This window comes from Spea bombifrons, chromosome 2, assembly GCF_027358695.1.
Source record: "Spea bombifrons isolate aSpeBom1 chromosome 2, aSpeBom1.2.pri, whole genome shotgun sequence".
NCBI classification, from domain to species: Eukaryota; Metazoa; Chordata; class Amphibia; order Anura; family Pelobatidae; genus Spea; species Spea bombifrons.
Window position 1 is genome coordinate 121,925,789 of NC_071088.1, and position 20,127 is coordinate 121,945,915.

At 36.7% G+C, this 20,127-nt stretch overlaps 1 protein-coding gene across 1 annotated transcript in view; it reads right to left on the reverse strand.

The window, feature by feature from the left end:
• The window catches only part of FREM2 (FRAS1 related extracellular matrix 2), a 70,960-nt gene that overhangs the window by 27,546 nt on the left and 23,287 nt on the right, over positions 1 to 20,127 (reverse strand). The window contains exons 3-6 of the mRNA XM_053456058.1: positions 12,475 to 12,621; positions 10,314 to 10,544; positions 8,327 to 8,452; positions 7,324 to 7,575 (exon numbers count right to left, since the gene is read on the reverse strand). Of these exons, the coding sequence (XP_053312033.1) occupies positions 7,324 to 7,575; positions 8,327 to 8,452; positions 10,314 to 10,544; positions 12,475 to 12,621 (756 nt within the window). The remainder of the gene's footprint in view (positions 1 to 7,323; positions 7,576 to 8,326; positions 8,453 to 10,313; positions 10,545 to 12,474; positions 12,622 to 20,127) is intronic.

A 20,127-nucleotide genomic window follows, 5' to 3' on the forward strand; every position in this document is an offset into this window, starting at 1 on the left:
TAGGGCTGTTTGGGCATCATGAACAAGCCCTCAACCATAGGTTAGTCTACTATGTGAAATACTTTTTAAACAAAATGAGTTTAACATAATAATTTCACATTACTATCTGTACCAAGACAGAGATGACTAGGGTACCTAAAAAAAGTGGAGAAACTACCTTTAACCCAGTTAACTAACTCAAGATATCACCAAACCAATCATGCCCAACATTGCTACTGCTGTCAAAAGATCTTGGCAAACACAGCTTCCACATTCCTCGGAAATTAAAGCAATACAAAGCAGCTGTCCACTTGCCAAGTCAAGTGGCCTGGAACAAGTGCCAGTCCACAAGTAATGGGTTAAAGTAGATTAACATACTGTAAACCACTTAAGTTCTATGTATAGTGCAAGCGATGAAACCTATACATTACATTCCACCACTAGACTAATTGAAGCAGAATCCATTAAGAATAAAATCTTCACGTCGGACATCTGCGCTTTCGTTTGTGTTTCGACTTAAAAGATTAACGCTCCTGATTGGTAAAATATATTAGCCATTCTTTTGCCAAACCAAGAATGCGCTGCCTAAATTTTGAACTGAAGGTCATTACTGGAGTCTGTCTATAGTTTCAGAGTGAAAATCTTTTGTTACGTTGCCAGAGACACTTTGTTTGATGTGGTTTAAATTAGCTTCTGAGGTCCCAGGCAGTAATCTTAGCACCTTTCATCTTCTTTTTCATTGTTGGCATAACTTGTTCAATCAAACAGGAAATGAATCTCTGTATCTCTGTATCCAGGTAATGCAATTAAATATCTGCATGTAACATCTTCACAAAGCCATGTGCTACACGAGATCTCGCTGTTTGCTTAAGGGACATGGTGTATTTTTTTTAACCCCTTAAGGACAATGGGCGGTCCCTAAACCCATTGAAAACAATGTATTTTGAGCCCGTACATGTACGGGCTTTGTCATTAAGGGGTTAAACATGTTTTTCTTAGTAATAGAATTGTTGACTGTTCATCTCCACATACTCTTATTTAATTATGAGATCTCAGAATAGAGTTCAGTTCTACAGGTTTTCAGATCCCTCTAACACCAAATCAAACTTCTAACCATGTATTTCTATGCCCTTCAATGTGTGGAGTTTAAGAACCATATACTGTACTACATCGTGATTGGCAATAGTTAAATCAAGCATATTACATGATCTAAGTTTTCTTTAAATATTAACATGTTCTTAATTATAGTCACTAAAAGCATTTAATAAATTATTTGTGTAAAGTAATTAAAGAGTCCATCTTTAGGAAGACCCCAAATTCACCTGTTCTTCATATTTCAGGATGGGAAAGTTATTAGAAATGCTAGTTTCGCCATCTTCTGCCAAGGCAGAGAATGTACTTGGTACCCACACTCACACTAATGGCAGTATACTCAGAGTGTTCACAGCATATGACAGATAGGAAACATAGCTGTTGTATTTTAGTATTTACACTTACGCCCATGGTATTCATCCATGAAACTGTCATTTAGGATCTCCTCAAGTAAAGTTTTTATTGTATATGTTGTAATTATAAGGACCCTCCAGTTGCTTTACTCCAGCTGTATCGTGTGGTCATTGGTTTTAATAATGCCTAAATTCCTAGGACCAGTGTTAGGCCGTTGTTTGCTTGTGGTAAAAACATAGATAAGGGCTCTGCAATGTTGTTTGAAATACTAAGACACCAGTAATATTGCTATATTTATTCCAAATCTAATAAGTATTACTAAATGAACTATTATCCATTTATTATAACAAAATCAACATTACTCCTAGTAGAGTGTGGCCAATGATATATATTTTTGGCAATTTCTTTGGACAGTACTAGGAAAGACCATACTGACCTGTACCGTAAAATATCCTGTGTGCCAATTTAATTATTAACGTTTTAAAAGTAGAAAGCACAAGAGAGCAAAAAGCCACCAGTATACTTTTCAGAACACTTGCAATCTATGGGCATTTGGGTGCTGTGTGCCTCTAAGGTGGGACAGCAGAACAGTTCAGCTAAACAGCAGGAAAATGGTGAACAATTGCCACTGTCCAGCAAAAATTGGGATAGTTGGCAGATATGGGAGGTATGAAAACCTAGGAGTTTCTTGTGGAAGAAGGGCCAAGCAGCACCTGCATAATGCATAGTTAAATCAACAAATTCCATCTCAGTGATTTAACTATTTATTATGCAATAAATGTCCCTTAGACAGGGAGAACTTGATGACATGTAATATTTCATATCATAACTCAACACAACTCAAGGTTTAGTGCATAAACTCTACTGGCATTAAGGGCATTAAAAAACTGAAAATTATATCAATATTCTAGCCATAATATGCCCGAGAGGTCCCTTTACATTTCCACAGTGCCTTTAAACCTCAGTCTATGTCTCTTTGGTATCTTGGACTGTAGCCATATTAAATGCAGGACCTTTGAAGCGATGGTGGCCTCTAAATGTGGCAGAACTAGAATTACCCCTACTCCTGCCCTGAAGTTCTCTTCTTTATTCTCACCCAACCTTAATAAGGCTCAACAACTCTCATCAACTTAACAATAGGGGAAATAAAAATGCGGAGGAATAATTTTAGAACATCTTAAATTAACACAATCGCCTTAAGTCTGAGATGTCTACTTAGATTGATAAAAAAAAAATCGCCAGAGCCACTGTGAAGGCATGTGCTGTACTTACAGTATATTACACAGAACACATCTCCAGTCAGGAATTAACTGGCTTATCCATTCACAAATAGAACTGTCTTGCAGCCAAACTAATGCCATGTGTTGTGCTTGACACTGTAATTCATATAACAAATGTTCATTCAAATATACTTAAAGCCGTCCTTGGGTTTCCCTATCTTTAAGGTTTGCCAACATTTCTGTTGGTAGTTTGTTTTCCTTGGCACACTGCCACCTATTGAAAAGGGTTGATAGTAAAATGTGCACCTGCTCCATTATTTCTCTCCCTCCCTCCTTCTTAAATCAAACTAATCATTGATATCATTCATACTGGCCAGGCAATAACTTTGTGACCTTAGAGAAACATAGCATTTGTTAGAAGATAAGAAACAGCCTATTTTTCCTGATGTAGAGTATTTAGTTTGTCTTAGATTCAGGATAGCTTTATGCCTATCCCATGCATCTTTAAATTCATTTACTGTATTAGCCTCTACCTGTTCTGATGGGAGGCTGTTGCATTTATCTACTACACTTATATTGTCTACCTTTATTCATGAAATGATTATAAAATGTGTTTTTCATTGCATAGTTGTTTTGAAGGGCAAATCTACTTCTGTGTCAGATTCCCCAGCAAATGCTACATACTTGGGACAGCACTGCATGGACTGTCCATACGCAGTAAAAAGGGGCAGAACACCGTGTGAATACCGTCACAATACTGTCCACATTAAATGAGCAGAGAACAATGACCCCACCACCGCCTTATTGTAGGTGAATCCTCACATGACATGACACTCACTGGATTCTTCTTGTGTGTGATCTTGGAAAGTAGGCCACTGAACGAAACACAGAGGCAGGCTAAGCAATAGACTTGTGAACATGGACCAAAAACAATTCTCAAAAATATTTAATTTAGATTTTGGTCCATTCATTTTTGGACAACAAATTTAGTTTCCTGCCCTATTGGCTCAGATGAAATGATGTCTTCTTTCTTGGCCAGCTTCTTCCCACTATCCACTCTGTTATCTTGGCCTTCTGGAGTAGTTCCGCAACAACCTGGAGCCTCTACACATACCCTTTCTCCAATTCGGGGAATGGAGGAGAATTTGACCCCCTTGGTGCCTGCCATGGCTCTTTTGCATAAGTAATCGAGACCACAATAACGCAGAAGGTTCCGTGGAGAAAGAAAAGTGTTTCTGCACCTCTTTCTCCATGAATCCGCCTACATTATTCTGTGCATATCACATGGAAAGTCTCCAGCCCATTCCTCCAATCGTGTGGGTAGTTGTCCCTGTGGTTGTGCGCCAAGGCTCTGTTATGTTGTGGAAATGCTCCAGGAGGCCAGGATAACGGAGCGCATAGCAGGGAGAAACGGACCAAGAAAGAAGGACAAGAGGCAAGAAGCAGAGTTGCGGAAAAAGAAGCAAAAAAAGGAAGCTGTTTTTCTAAGGATGTTCGGGTATGCTTTCTGGTTTTGGATTTTTTTATTTGTTTAGGTAGGAAAATATTTTGAAGTAATGTTTGTTAGTAGATTTTTATTGATATTTGGGGGTTGTATTGGACATACATTAATGCAGATTACTTCTTTCAAGACCTTTTGATAAGGAAACTATTAGTGACAGCTCACTGGCTGAAACAAGGAAAGCGTTAAGAAACAATATTTTGAAATTAAATAACATTTGCCTTTCATCTGCAGTGATGTCATAAGTTCTTTTGGTTTCACAGGTCAAGCATATCCTGACTTAGAAAATTCCACTAGAAATGCCTAATTATGTCTGCTTTACATCATGATCATTTTTATCAATGACTCCCAATTTCCATTCCCATTGCTGCACCCGGTACCCTGATTGATGTAGCTGACTCCCACTCCCATTACCAGGGAGGTGCACTTACATTCTTACAAATCGACCATTCATTTTGCCCTTTACCCCTCATTACTGACACTGAGGAAAATGATTCTGTGCTGTGCCCTTTTAAGCATGCGGTGTCTTTGCTGCCTCTATGTTTTTTGTATATATTACTAATAATTGTGTTTTTCTAGCATACAGCTCACTGGTCAGTTCTAATGAGCAGTGCAATTTCTTTTGTCATTTTGAGTAATTAATATCACCCCTATGGCAGCTTGAGCTTTCTACTCCCCCATGGGGATTCACTTTTCTGTGAGATTGAGCAATTTGCTGATTTTGTAGGATACATTCAAGTGGGAGTTGAGTTGAAGTAGAAGTCACGAAGAAGTAATCGTGGTATTGAAGAGAGTGAATTAGCTCACACGTCATCAGTTTGTGGAAACTACAAACGCACTTTAATGCATTCATCATCCTGCCAAGCATCGGGATAAATGTTATGGATACTTTAAGCTATCCTTGGATATATTTATGTACCATACATATATACACACCTGCTACTTTTCCATACATTGTTTTAAGCAGACATCTATATATATACATCCACGGAAATGCATTAGCTGGTGCAGTGAACAGTGGGAGAGCATGTGATCACATATAAGAAATATCTCTGAAGCTAAAATCAAATCAATTACCCTACCCTTCCTCCACTTGTATGCTCCTCTGCTTGATTTTCAAAACATTCTCTGCTTATTTAATTTCCCCATCATCCACGCCTCATTTAATTTCAGAACAGCTCATTTCTTAAATTACCCTCCTTAAAGGAGATCTCTCAGTTCAATCCACTAAATGAACCTAAGTCAGTGTATATGTATGAGGCACACCTTACTTGTATACCATGGGAACAGCCATCGCAATATTGTTCTATTCTCGAGAACTGCATGATTATTCCTCCAAATTAAGTTATCCTTCCCTTTTTGTTAAATTGTTCAAGGCAATGATTCCCATTTAATTCTGCCCCTATTATTGCTCCACAATTTCTGTTTCTGTGGATTTCAGACACTTTTTTAAGGCAAATGTACTCTAGCTTGCAGCATGTAGATACCCATGGCTTCACAGTATATGCGTCACGAGCATGACGAAAGGTATTTTAAGAGGATGGTAAATTCATGTATTTCAGTGTTAAAATACATACCATCATCCTTTCCAGTGTATCTATAATATAACGTATTAGATGTTCTAGGAGGGAGATGAAATAAGAATATTTAATTTGCCATAAAACTAGCCCTGGATCGATCATTGTTGCAGGTATGGGGAAATACCCATTGTTGCAGTCTGAGGATTATACATCTGATTATTGTTAGCTTGTAATGATCCATTTTCAATGTAAAATATGCTGCTCCAAAATTGTCATTGGTTTGCCTTCATAAATAGTCAATATCATTGTAGTTTATTTCTGACCTATAGTTTTTACAAAGTTTATACTGTATTTATTGATGGACTTTACATTTGGGTTAAGAAAATCATAAAAATCCACTGCTGTTTCTGCAATGTGCTACGTTTCCCTTCAAATAATTACACCGATATAGATCATGTACTGGATCTTTGTTTATTCAATAGCATGTTTTAAAGAGTAGAATGAGGATTATGTCCAAATCACTGGTAAACTCCCTTTGGCAACTTTCCATGACAGGTGTAGGAGAGGAGATGACCAAATGAATGCTCTCCTCCAACCTCTACACTTAAATGTAATCCTAATGTATGTTAATAAAATTAAAAGGATGACCCCAACCATCCAGCAGCATTCCTCGCACTAGTGATATAATACTGATTGTATGAGATTTCACCGGCAGACTTCACCAACAGAACTTCACATGTCAGTCAAGGGGAGATTTGGGTTTCTTTCCAGGCCAGGAGGAGCTACCCTATTAAATACACCACTGATGATACATTTTACATGATACTAAAATGATACATTTTACATGATCCTGCACTCAATACATAGGAAGAAACAGACACTTTTTATACATTTTCCACAGCCTCTACTAGATCATTAAGAGCACTAAGTTGTGTGTACAATCCAAGTAGATAATGTAGAGGGGTTAGAACATTCTTCAAAATTTGAACAGTCAGCAATGGCACCCATGTGGTGGGAATGTGTAAGGGGTAGGTTGTATAACGCGGTGGTGGGAATGTGTAAGGGGTAGGTTGTATAACGCGGTGGAGGAATGAGCTTTGACATGCCCATGTTTGAAGAAATACGCGCTGTGTCAAAGTTATTACCCAGATCCTTGTTGTTGTATAATATCATTAATAGAATTTATGCCCCACCATGTCCAAAGATGAACATCTGATAATCTCATTGCCCATAATGTATCTGGATGTCTTTATCCGGTGTGTGCTAAATTTCATGTCTCAATATGGTTCTGCTCCAGAGCATTATATTGTATGTTACATGTAATTATTAAGTGTCTGTGACTTGAATGGCTATGTGCACTGATATGGCTTTTCTCGAATTTACAAATATTTCATATGACACTACAAAATACTTTATATGAAATAAACATATAGTTTGTGTGGAGACGCTGCCAGGAGAAAGCAAGAGGATAAAATAATGCGAAGCTATAGAAACACAAAGGTAAATGGCCATTATTAAACTATAACTACATGCCTCGTCAGACAAAACAATGAAATATCCTGAAAATGGCGTATGGGATTCCAGGAAACCCACACCTTCTATGATGCAAATTATACTTGTTAGTGAGTCTTGTTATGATAACCTGTAAAGGTCTTACCGTCATCTTTGTCAGGTAAAATAATGACTTGAGCAGAAGGGAATTCGGCTCCAATCCTCCCACCCATCGGCATACTCAAAGTGACATTGAAGAACTCAGCCTCCTCGTACAAGGAGTCATCAATGATAACCACCCGGCACGATTTCTCCTGCTCGCCTTTATCAAATCTCAGCACGCTGTTGTGATCCTCAGGCCTGGATATGTAATCGGAGTATGATAAAACAGATGTTGGGACCGTTCCAGAAGCTGTACCTGTAAAACACATGATTGGAATGTATTATACCTTTCCAATTTGTCAAACTTTGATATGTCTGGGAGGCACAGAACAAAAAAAACATTATAAACTGTCCATTTTTAATTTAAAGCTAACTTTTCTTATGTGTTTATATATGACACAGGTGCAACAGTTCGCAAGAGCAGGGCCGGTTCTCCTTCTGTACCGGTATGTCTTAACGTGTGCTAATGTTATTGTCAAATTGTATATTGTCAATTTTAATGTTATTAGTAATTTTCATTGCCACACTACTGTAAATTGCTGATATGATAAATTAATGTATTGCAATATAATATATGTTAAAGCATATAGTATGACTGGTTAGTGTGAATAAATCTGTCCACAACATGAACTTCAGCAAATTGATTGGCTTTGTAAAAAAAGAAAATGGCTTTATTGGGACTGCTGTGTCTAGACCAGGGGTCCTCAAACTGCGGCCCTCCAGCTGCTGCAGGACTACATCTCCCATAATGCTCCTCCAGCTAAGGGGCTGGCTGAGGAGTATGGGAGATGTAGTCCTGCAGCAGCTGGAGGGCCGCAGTTTGAGGACCCCTGGTCTAGACTATGTGTCTCCAACCTTTTCTTTAATATAAATTGATAGTTATGAGAAAATATGAATTTTAAGAATTATGGGCCCATTTGAAGCCTACTATTTAGTTTTTACATTTTGCTTTAGATTCATTTTTTTTAATGTAAAAGGTATATTTTGTGTTAGAAACATCTCCCTACCTTGATGAGTATAACAGATTACCATTAGCTCCTCATTCACATCTCCACTTCTTCTGACTGGAATCAACAGTTCACCAATGTCTTCTTCAATTTTAAAGATGGACTGGGGTATAAACACAGTTGATTCTAAGGAGATAGAAGAAAATCCAGATTATTATTAGGTTTATATTTCTGTAAACATTAGCTTGTATTCTCTATTATATTTCAATTAGCCAATAAACATATCATCTTCACCAGGCTTAGCGGACAAACTTCATTAATACCATATCAATAGCTAGTTACATCTACCTGAAGCGTTAAAGAGAGATACGTTCTCTTAAGACGTTATGAATTTTGGATATATAAAAGTGTAAGGATAGCAAAATTGATACTTTCCCACCAAGAAACACTTGTGCCTCATAGATTACACATACTGTGGGTCATTTGAAACTAAAACTGTCATAATAGTGAAACTACGCAGGAGGTGTCCATCCAAAAGCCCTGTTTTCTCTTTGTTCTCGTGTGAAAACCTTTGAAATATTCAATATGAGGAATAATAATTGAGACGGCTTGTTGAGAGGTACAATTAATTGGTTTCACTGTTAAGCCGCCATAGTTTTTCTGTGCCAAGAAAATCAAAGCTGTATTTCGAGAGCACCATATTTTAATCATAAAAGACTCCAGGGGTCCAGCACTGTTTAATCGTGCCATTGGTAGGACTTGGAGCCTTGTGGCTTGTAGTAGTTCACATAGAAGCTCTGACCAGACAAAGTCTGTAAATTCACCAACTGCAGGAAGGCTGTTACACTTATCCCAAACCATCTCAGTGCAGTAAGACTTTCTTACATCACCTCAAGTTAAGCCATTGCCTACGGCCGCAGTATTTCTTTTTTAAAAATAAATTTCACTACCGTTTCCTCCTGTCTGTTAAAGCAAAAACTAGGTTTCCACAATTGCTCCTTCGAGAGTTTGAGGGAAAAGTCCCTTTATTTAACTTCCTCCTGACACTTTTTGTAGGCTCCCCCCCGCAGAAGCCGGTATCCGACAATACAGCCTCTGTCTGTGTGCGTAAAGGACAACTGAATCTTCACTTAACAGTGATAAGTAGGTGTTTTCTTCTTTTATACTCTTAAGGAACAATTGCGTAAATAATTTTCTCAATCCAAAACAATACACTTTAATATAGAAAAAAGAAGCGTTTGCCTTAAGCATAGAGAAGGTTTCATTACTGCTAGGGAGGTTAAACAGTACAGTATATATATATGTATATATATATATATTTATATATATATATATAATATAAGCTACCAGTGAGTAGTTGGCCTCTTCTACAAAGCCAGATCTTACTATCATAAGCCAAAAGCTTTCATCTCTTCAACAGAATCCAGAAATAAAAAAAACAAAAAACAAATGTTGAGTGGGCTTCTTGCCAGCGCATGCCTCCCCTATCTGTTATCTCTTCTAAGTTGCATTTAGCAATCTTTTTATCACCTCTTCACTCCTGAGCTTTTAAATTAATCACCTCACGCAGACCAGTTCCTCTATATCTGTACTCTGCGTTCTGTGGAGAAATGGTTTTATTTTCACACTGTTATTTTCTCAGAGCTCCCAAAGAAACCCCACTTGGAAAGTTTTCCGAAGGAGTATTTTGCATTTCATACAGCGTTACTGACATTGTTCTAAGGATATTCTGATTTTACTGAACTTGATTCTATGACTGTAGAAGCAATATTATTCGTTTTTAAAAGTATATTTACTGGACAAACGCGTATTGGATTGTCCAAACCAGTGACCTAAAAAGTGACGTAACGCTGACGTAACGTAAAGTTGCCAAGGTGGTGCGAGTCGATCACTGAAAACACCAATATATTCTAAAGCCATGTAAACTTCATCACGCAATATGTCCTCTGCAAACAGCCAGTTAAGAAATCATATTAACGTGCTTCATGGTCATAGAACATGGGATATTAAAGTGGGAAATAACTGAGGTATAAAGATATTTGTTTACCATCTCCAGGATCTACAATCTCCACAGTTGCTATGTCTGGGTATTCCAGGGCAGACATGACCGGCTCCGATAGAACAATCTGGAATGTTTCGGTTTGTTCATATTTTCCATCCGTCAGGATCCGTACTCGCCATGTTGCGGTTGTTTGTCCGGGGTTGAATTGCACTTGCTTTTGAGCCTTCCCTCTGAAATCTTTGTCCTTTTCTGCTGTCCCATCAACCGTGCCAATGCCTTTGAAGAAGTACAAATTGTTAAAACCTACATAGCAACATTTTGAAAATATCAGCATTTAAAACAACTTAAAGAAACAAGTTTGTAAAACTGCTCCAATCAAAAGTAGCAATAAAACACCTTTTTTTCTAGGGGCAAATTTAAGTATTTAGAACTGGTTTGAACAATTTGATCCTGTATCCTTTGCCAAAGAGTTTTCCAAAGAGTTTGCAAAAGGTTATAACAGGGCAAGTGCATTAACGTTGATTTGCTTTGTATCATAATGTAAGCCGTGAGTTTTAATCATAAAATTTGTTACTACCTTGGAATGGCCTGTGGAATTCCTGGCAAACATTTATCTGAAATTAGCTGAAGAAACAGTGCCGTAAAAAAAGCAACGGACTTCTCTGCTTCATAATAAACTGTATTGTACCCTAATGTTTCCACTGAACCTTTTACAACATCCTACATTATCTGTGATACACAATACTTCGATATTCCACAAAACGTGGACCGTCAATAGAATAGCCTTTCTGTTTGCCTATCATTTGTGCACCGGTCTTATGGTTTGAGAAGTCAAGTTCTCTTTTTGCATTTTTTTGTAACTCCTAAACACTGAACTCTGTAATAGTAAAAAGTATTGAAATATATTTCTAATAACATATATATTAATATTTATAATATCAGTATATATATATATATATATATATATTCCCAGGATCTAGCTGCCCTCCTATTCACAACTTGATTATTTACATGCTAATTTTGCTTAATAATTTGCATTAGTAATTACTCCGGCCATCTTGAATAATAATGGATCATAGACAAGTTCTGTATCTCCTGCTCACAAAGTCACTAAGCACCTTCCATCCGCGGGGCCCTGTGCAATGCTTTGGTGCTGGGCAGAGGCTCTTTAGTTCTGTTTAAAGTTAGCCCTGGAGCTCTTGAAATATCAAATCAATACACCTATGGCTTCAACTGTATAATGATTATTAGCAAACATGAGAATTCCTCTTTAAAATGTATTAACATTGTGTTAAAACAACAACAAAAAAGCAAGAATTTTTGTATATTATTCTGTATTACTACATTTTCAGAGACTTTAACCACTATAACAATGTGTTTAAAAACACACAGCAGGATCCAGAAGTAAATGTCAGGCAGTGGAACGTGATAGGGAGCTCAGTTTTACCGTTTGGCTCATTGAACACTGATTAGTTTTCAACACCTCTTATATCAGCTTGACCTCCCAAACGGACTGAGTAGATGTACAGGAGCCAGCTCCAGGGGACCGGGGATTTTCTTAGCACTTGATGAAATCTCACAGCAGCAAACGGGCAACTGATGTATTAACTTGACTTTTCCCTAATTGTTTAATTCATGCGTTAATATGATCAAATGCTTCATTTCCAATGGTTAAATGATTATAGTGGTGAAGGATTTAATTCACAGGACACCCAAAGTAGTATACTCAGGTGGCAGGAAATCTGAGGTCTACGAGTAGCGCCAGTATTTCTATGCAATGTTTATCTATATATATATATATAGGGAGAAAACTATGTTGTGTTATGACATCATACCTATCATACTGTTACTTATAAGTGTACCAGACTTGAGGGTAGATGTTATTCTGAAAAAACAGTAATTCAAATAAATGGTGACAAGCACAGTCGTGGTACTTAATATGTATATTTTTTATTTATTTAGTGCAAACAGATGCCCTACAGTGCTTTAGTCCACTGACATTTTGGTTGGGGTAGGCCCGGTCCCATACAGCTTACATTCTAGGATTGTTAAGTTATTAATCAACCAAAACAGTGCTTTCTCTGATTTTGCTTAAATAAGCACATTTTAAATGTTTTGATCATTTGACTATTATGTGTCCTTTTATTAAATGCCCATCAGTATGCACAACATTTTACAGATAAACACAGGTTTTAACAATACTTACTGACGAATGATGTTTCTCCTAGGTATCCTCTGCGTTTAAGAGTAACCTCCAAATGCTTTGCATCTTCATTCACAACATAATGCTCCTTCTCGATAGATATCCAAGCCCAGTTCAGACGGAAGTGCTGATTCTTCAGCTTATTCCCTCCTGTAGACAAAACATAAGCACACAATTAGGATTCTCCATTTCAGGACAGAGGTGTTATTCGAAGGACAATGTGGGCGATCGCCTAAAGCCCATCATCTCTAAACCTAGACTAGATGGACTGAATCAATATTCTGCAAACCAATGCCTCGTGCTGTAATATTCTTATCTAAATAGAGGTGTCATAAATAGGTTTAGAATATAAATATATCGTACTAATATTCAATAAGAGTAAGAACTCTTGTAAATCAGAATCTTATAGGACTAAAGTGTTAGCCCAAAAAGTCGATATATTTTATTGGGTGAACATTGAAAGGGTATCAAGTAGCATATGTTTTTTGGGGTCTCAAAGGTCTGTTAACTAGTGGTAGTTAGTGGGTCTGTTTAATCTAGCACAAACTAGTTAATCTAGCACAAACAATGGTTTAACAATAGGAAAAAACATTTCTGCGCTGACTAGATGTATGAATTAGAGTTCTTATCTGAAGTTTTTGGTACTGTCTCTCCTGTGTGTCAATCTTTCTCCTCTAATCTCATTTGAAATTGGAAGCTTTAGAACATTTTTTTTTTTACTGCTGCGTCTTTTTTTTTTCCTGAAATATGTAATTAGCTATCACTTGAGAGAACTTATTAATTCAGCATGGTCTGTTTTCTGCTTTCTGTCCATCACTACAATACAAATGCCTCTGATCTCTGTATCGTAAAAGCTGCTTTGATAAATGAATAATGAAAAATAATCTTATCAGAAAATCCTAACCTGGTTACACATAACAAATAGCATGTGTCTCTTTTATCCCATTCAAGTGTTCAGGAAAAGGTGAGACATGCATCACTGATCCCTGTAGCCTTTACCAAAAAAGGGATTAACCAAGAAATTAATTCCAAGGAAAAGGTCAAGAGTATCTGGGGAACCCATAAAATATATACAATGCGTTATATGTATCAAAAAGAGTATAACTAAACTCAACAGTATAACTTTATCTGCCATGCATTGTGCTATATATTATTTTGTATCAACATAGACCAAGTAACGTAAGGTTTCGGGGAACTCAGAAATCACTTCTTCGAATGGAACAAGGAAGAGGCCTTTGGGGTCCCAAAATCTTATGTGAATATACATTTCACACACACAGATAACAGTAAAGTATATAGAAATAACAAACATACATAACTTTTTAGTAAAGTATGGGGATATGGGGTAGAGAGATTGAAAAAATGCATATTTATTGATGTATGAATTTGTTATAAATACATAAAATGGAGAAACTGTTAACAGAGGTACAGTAGTAGAAACTATGTATTTTAAGCCTAATATAGAGACATATACAAATCCAGCTAGTTATATTTTTTAGTTTATAGACCATAATATTTATATATATATATATATATATATATAATAAATGGATATAGTGTACATTGCAGCTTTCTAAGTAAATAGATATACTAGTTAACACTGTGACTTTTTATTCCACAAATCATGGAAAATCATAGTTATTCAGCTCTTCCAAGATAGCATCCACTAGAGTTTATGGATCAGCTTCCGTAAAAATGTATACCGTTTCATAAAACAAAGGAAAAATTTATTAAATGCCTTAACATTTGCTATTAGGAATTCCATATCAAAACAGCTTCAGATGAAATACACCAATAAAAGGGTAGTTGATCTAGAAGAACGGATTCTTGCGTATTGAGAGTCTTACAGGTGATGCCGCATTGCACGCTCCACAAAGAAAGTCTATAAAAGTGGATGTTAAGAGCAAAATCACAAGTATCCTTTAAACGAAAGCCACGCAGGAAGGTACAGCAGACAAGTTTGGGCGTTAAAACAATAAGGCCGCCACTCATTTGTCACTATGGAACACACCCTGGCTTTCCCCCCTCTCTTTTCTTCTAAAAGGCACCTGGCTGAGACGGATATAAATACACAGCCTGGAGCTACAAACATTCTGTTGAAAGTGTGGATAGGAGTTCTTAAGAGAAACCTTCTAGCCTACAGGTATATGTTCACCCGGCAGTGTAAAAACCCCTGGTGGCGCCAGACAGTTTGTAACACTGCGTGTAAAATTATCGGAGGAGTAAAAACAAGGGTTATCCGTCCGTCCTGCAAAAATAAGAGGCTGGGGAAATATTGGAGATGACAATAAAATATTAACTGTGACGCACTGGAGATTTACACTGAGAACACTCGTTGTTGTTTTAGGCTGTAGGCCATCTAGAGGTGAAATATCCATGTAACCGATGATTTGCCCAGTGCTGATTGAAATTGATTAAATTCTCAGCATTCCTGTTCACGCCAGAAAAGGTTGTAGCACAGGAGATCCCAGATCCTCTGCTCAATCAGATAAAGTTTAAGAAACAACCCCAACATCGCCCCTTTAAAACACTCTTCCCTTATATTTATTGGTATTCAATTAGACTTCAATTACACAAAAAAAACATGGAAAAAAAAAGAACAAAAAATCATCAGAAAAAAAAGAACAATAAACCATGACCTTTCCACCCAACTCTCATTATGACTGCTTTTAACCCTTTTAAGTCTTATTAATTATGTGTTATTGTCAGCTGCCTTGTAAGATTAATCTTCTAGAGGAATGTTAAATGTTTTTTTTTTCTCTTTGCACTTCACTGTGTTTTGGCTGAAAAACACTTAAATGCCAAACTGAAAGGTGGTGGATAAATGCCACGTGTGTGTGTTTCTGCAATTTTAATTTATTTCAGATTAATTGTGCTGCATAATCTGGACTACTTAACGTTTAATAATGCATGAATAGGCAAACTCCTTTTTTTTGTATCCTGCTAATGTTATGTCAATCTTTGAAAAATAGGTTTCTATTTTCTGGACGTCGGCGTAAGAAATAAACGATGCATGGAGTAAAATATAAAAATAACATTTTGTGGACTTGTCTGTTTCTTTGAGTGATTTTAGTAAAAAAAAAAAAGGGAAGAACTACGGTGGGAGTTTTTAAAAATAAAAATATCCAGCAATTAACAAAATATAACAAAAAATATGATGGCCGAACAGCTTCGTAAAGATATAAATGTTAATAAGTCTGTATAAGAAATAAAAGCACTGATTTCCTTCAATCAAAAGTTGTATTTCATGTGTTATGGTATGAAAGGGGAATTACATTTTACAGTAAGAAAAACTAATTCATCAAAGAAGAAGAGACAGGGAAGGGGCTATAATTAAAATGTTAGGACATATATTATAAAGAAAAGAACAAACAGAATGATAAAAGCAATTTAAAAATATTTTAAATATCGCTATGAGAAATCGCCTGAATGGCCAGCTACTATTGTCAAAGTATTGGGTACATGAGGTGTGCCTCGGGCAGGACGAGACGTTATGAGTTGTGGTAGTTCTTTAGTCTGTGATCAGCCAAACAGGAAAGGGAGCGAACGGGAGGTGATTTGGGCTTCAAACAGGGCTTCTCCTCTTATTAATAAAATCAACAAAAAAAATCTGGAGTATATGTTTTAAAAGAACCTGGACGACAAGACTAGGCAGGTATTAGCAGGTTAAATAATGGCGAATGATAAAAATACAATGACAAATCCAACGTAATATAACTGAATTGCCTAATTTGTCAAAATAACGATTTGGTATCTTTTGACAAATACTCTTAATACCCATGGATGTAGAGACTTGCCTAGATGATTTTTTGGCTGATCGCCTTTTTTTTTATTATTTTATTTTTTTACAATTTGACAGCCTAATCCCTGGCGTTGTTTATTTCTATCCGCATGTTCAGCCACATAATTAGACACCTTAGAAGTCTGAAATGTATAACAAGTATTTGCATGACAAAATCCCAAAGTTGACTTTCCATGATAGCAAAAGTGCAAACATTTGAGGTGTGGAAGAAAGCAGATTTAACAAGGTTCTAACAACATTGTGGATTTAGCAAAACATTCTACGGTGGAAATTTTAATCTAAAAAAAAAGATGGAAACAGAGATACTGTAGTAAACCTTTCTATGAGAAAGAGGAATTTGATAATTCCACTCTTCTGAAATAGACCAGTTTTTATAGAAAAAAACCTGACATGTCTGTGCTTGTAAATACACTGATCAGCCATAAAAATATGACCACTAACAGGTGAAGAGAATAACGCTGATAATCTTGTTATCATGGCACCTGTCTGGGATATATTAGGTAAAGAGTGGACAACTGGGTCACAGCATTTACAAAATGGCAGCACTTTGGGGTGTTCCCAGTCTGCAGTGGTCAGTACCTATCAAAAGTGGTCCACGTATCTTCAAAATGTCTTTTCAAGCCGTTTGCTGTTCAAACACGCTACAGTTTAAAGTGAGACTACCATGAAAAGGGTTTTATTATGTACCATACAGTACAGTAGTTCAATGCAATGTACAAAGTATGCTTTGTTTTCATTTGTTTCTTATAGACCTATAGGAAAAAGCGAATATTTATACAGACTATATTTTTAAATAATTCATAAATATCAATACAACAAAATACAATGGACTTTTCCATTAAGACGACTTTTAGTAGTGCACATGGGGGTTCCATAAGAAGATTCCGTAGAAATACCTACTTAAGTATGACACCAGTAGTGTACCTAAGGGGGGGTGATGGTCTGCCCCGGCTGCCACTCATCAGGAGGGTGCCACCTACAGGAAAACGGAACGGCTGCCTAATGCGGGCCTGCAGCTTACTGCTGTGAAATTCATACACAGTGCAAGGAAACGCTTTCCTTGCCCAGGTTCCTGCTTCTCCTGGACAGGAAAAGAGAGTTTCCTCAAACAATGTGCGGGCACCACAGTGGTAAGCTTAATGGGCTTAATGGGCAGGGGTTGCATAGGCAGACTTCTCAAAGGGCAGAGGTGGCAGAGGAAGGCTGTGTCAGGGGCAGGGGTGACACATGCAGGCTGTTTCAGGGGCAGGGGCGGCACAGACAGGCTGCATCAGGGGCAGAGGCCTACCACATAAATGTCTGGCTTAGTATATAGTGATGGGGGTTACACTGTACAACCATCAATGTCTGGCTCAGTATATAGTGATAGGGGTTATGCTGTAGCACCATTAATGCCTGGCTCAGTATATCATGATAGGAGTTATGCTGTACCATATATATTCAGTACATTTAATTTATGTAAATGTATTTCATTTATTTCTAAGTTAATAATTTTTTTAGATTTCTAGTTTTTTTCCAGCTGACATACAGTTTACAAATTAGTAAAATAAATATTCTTGCCAACATTAATTTTTTGTGCGTGTCTTTACATTTTAAAGTGTATGTGGGGGGTGCCACATACAGGGTCGGCCCCGAGTGCCAAATACTCTAGGTACGCCTCTGTATGACACAGATCTGCCACACCTTTCCAATGACTAAATCATTAAAATACAGTGACTTAGATGTAATACAAGGACATTTTACTTTAGTAGGAGGATGGTAGATAGGTAGAACAGCCTCCTGCCAGAAGTGGTAGAGGTTAATACAGTAAGGGAATTTAAACACGCATTGGATAGGCATATGACTTCTTGGACATAAGCCAAGACCAAGGGCTGATTAAGGTTTGAGACTTTACAGCAGGTAAAACCAGCAGACTAGATGGGCCAAATGTTTCTTATCTGATGTTGAGGTCTATGTTTCTAAGTTTTTATGAGTAAAATCTGCTGGCATACAAATTCAAATTCTATAAAATAATTTTATTACCGGTCTTTCATTATCCTGAGCGTAATTTTTTGAATCTCAAATCTTTGTGGTGGGAGTTAAAGCAGTTGTTTATACTATATTTGGTGCACTTAATATACGTTTGCATTGGTGGGGTACTCCTACATATTTTTGTACCAACTTAAATTTTCAGTTAAAAGAAGACTCCCCCCCCCTCTGTGATCTGTTAAAGATAAATGATATCTTGTGAACTAATTATATTTGGATTTCAGTGCCCTGGGTAGTGTGAATAGATACATTTTAGTATAAATGAATAAATATGAGAACTTTTAACACTCCCTTTTGCTTTTTGAGACAATCAATTAATCTATTCAAAAAGTATGTGTAATTCCTTCAAAACATCTAAAAGAAACATAAAAAAGTTCAAATAAATGTAAAAGTATTACAAATTTAAGAAACATTCAAAAGTAAATATCACAAAATGAATTTCTAATGCAAATAGTTTTTTTGCACACATTGGCTCATAAAAATAGATATTTTTGCTCATCTTCGTAATACAATGTACTGTTTTGCCAACGTTGTCTATCCTTACAGTAGGATTTCAAGCCTTTCTTGGTCCTTGCCCATGTCTTATGGTTAGGATAGCCTTTAAACAATGTTAAAATCTTTGAAGATGTGAAACAAAAATAGCAATAAATATAAATTAACCAGCATCATGCTCTAATGCTTAAGATAAACAAGAGGTAAAGTAACAACGTGAAACATCATACTGTAAACATTTCTCTCTTTTATTTTAATTAATAGATTCCCAAATAACGTGGCTGTAAGCCAAAACAAAATGTGCTTAATTCACCTGCTAACATCTCATCATAAGGGAAGAGAAGCCTTCATTAGACATCTCCAGCCAGATAAGTAAATGTAAAGATTAGCCTTCAATGTTGAGTGGGCACAAGTTATGTAAGAATCCTTTCTACTCATGTTTACGTTAACCTCGCCAGGCTAGAACTGCTGACGGTTCAAAAGGAAGACCTTACTTGGCTTGAAGACCTTACTTGGCAAGGGAAGATCATCTTGAAATGGTACATCTGCTTTTCTTGTGATAAAATAGAGATCAAATCGAATGAACATGTTTACAAAAAGTTTTTTTCTTTTTGTAGAAGTATACTTTAGCTTCTATTCTTAATACAGAAGGCATGCATTGGGAATCTGCTTACTTTATGGAAAGTCATATTTAATGGGGGTGGTGATGATTGTATTTAGGCAATGTCCTCTAATTAGTACAATGTCCAGGTACCGCACACTACAGACTAACCATTTAAGCTACTCTTGGATTTGTTTAAATGTTCCGTATAACTATAATCTATAAATAGCTGGAATTAATTGTGATGTTTCTGAGATCTGGAGTATGAAATCTCTATTCATTCCTCTAAACCTAAATATAATATAGATATCCCCGGTCAATGTTTAGATGAAATGATATTGTCCAGAGTTACTTTCATTGTTTGTTTGACTGGTATGTAGGATGTAGCTTATTACTTGTGGAGCCTCTGCACATATACAGTTATCAAATTGTACCGTGAGATAAATGAGCAGAAGATGGCAAAGTATCCACAATACTAAAAAGCAAATTATCTCGGCTATTTGCTTTCTTAATTACAAAATGTTACTTAAATGAAGTATCGATTTATTTTACATTAGGTTTATTTAAAAACAGGATTCATGTTCACTCACTCAAAATTATTACTAGAGGTAGACAATCTGCCAAGTAGCCAGGTTTCCTGCTGCCCAAGAAAAGTCCGTACAGATCTTTGCAAGAACCATAATACTATGGTGTTAGTTGGCTTCGCTCTGGCTTGCACTGCAACACTTTTCAC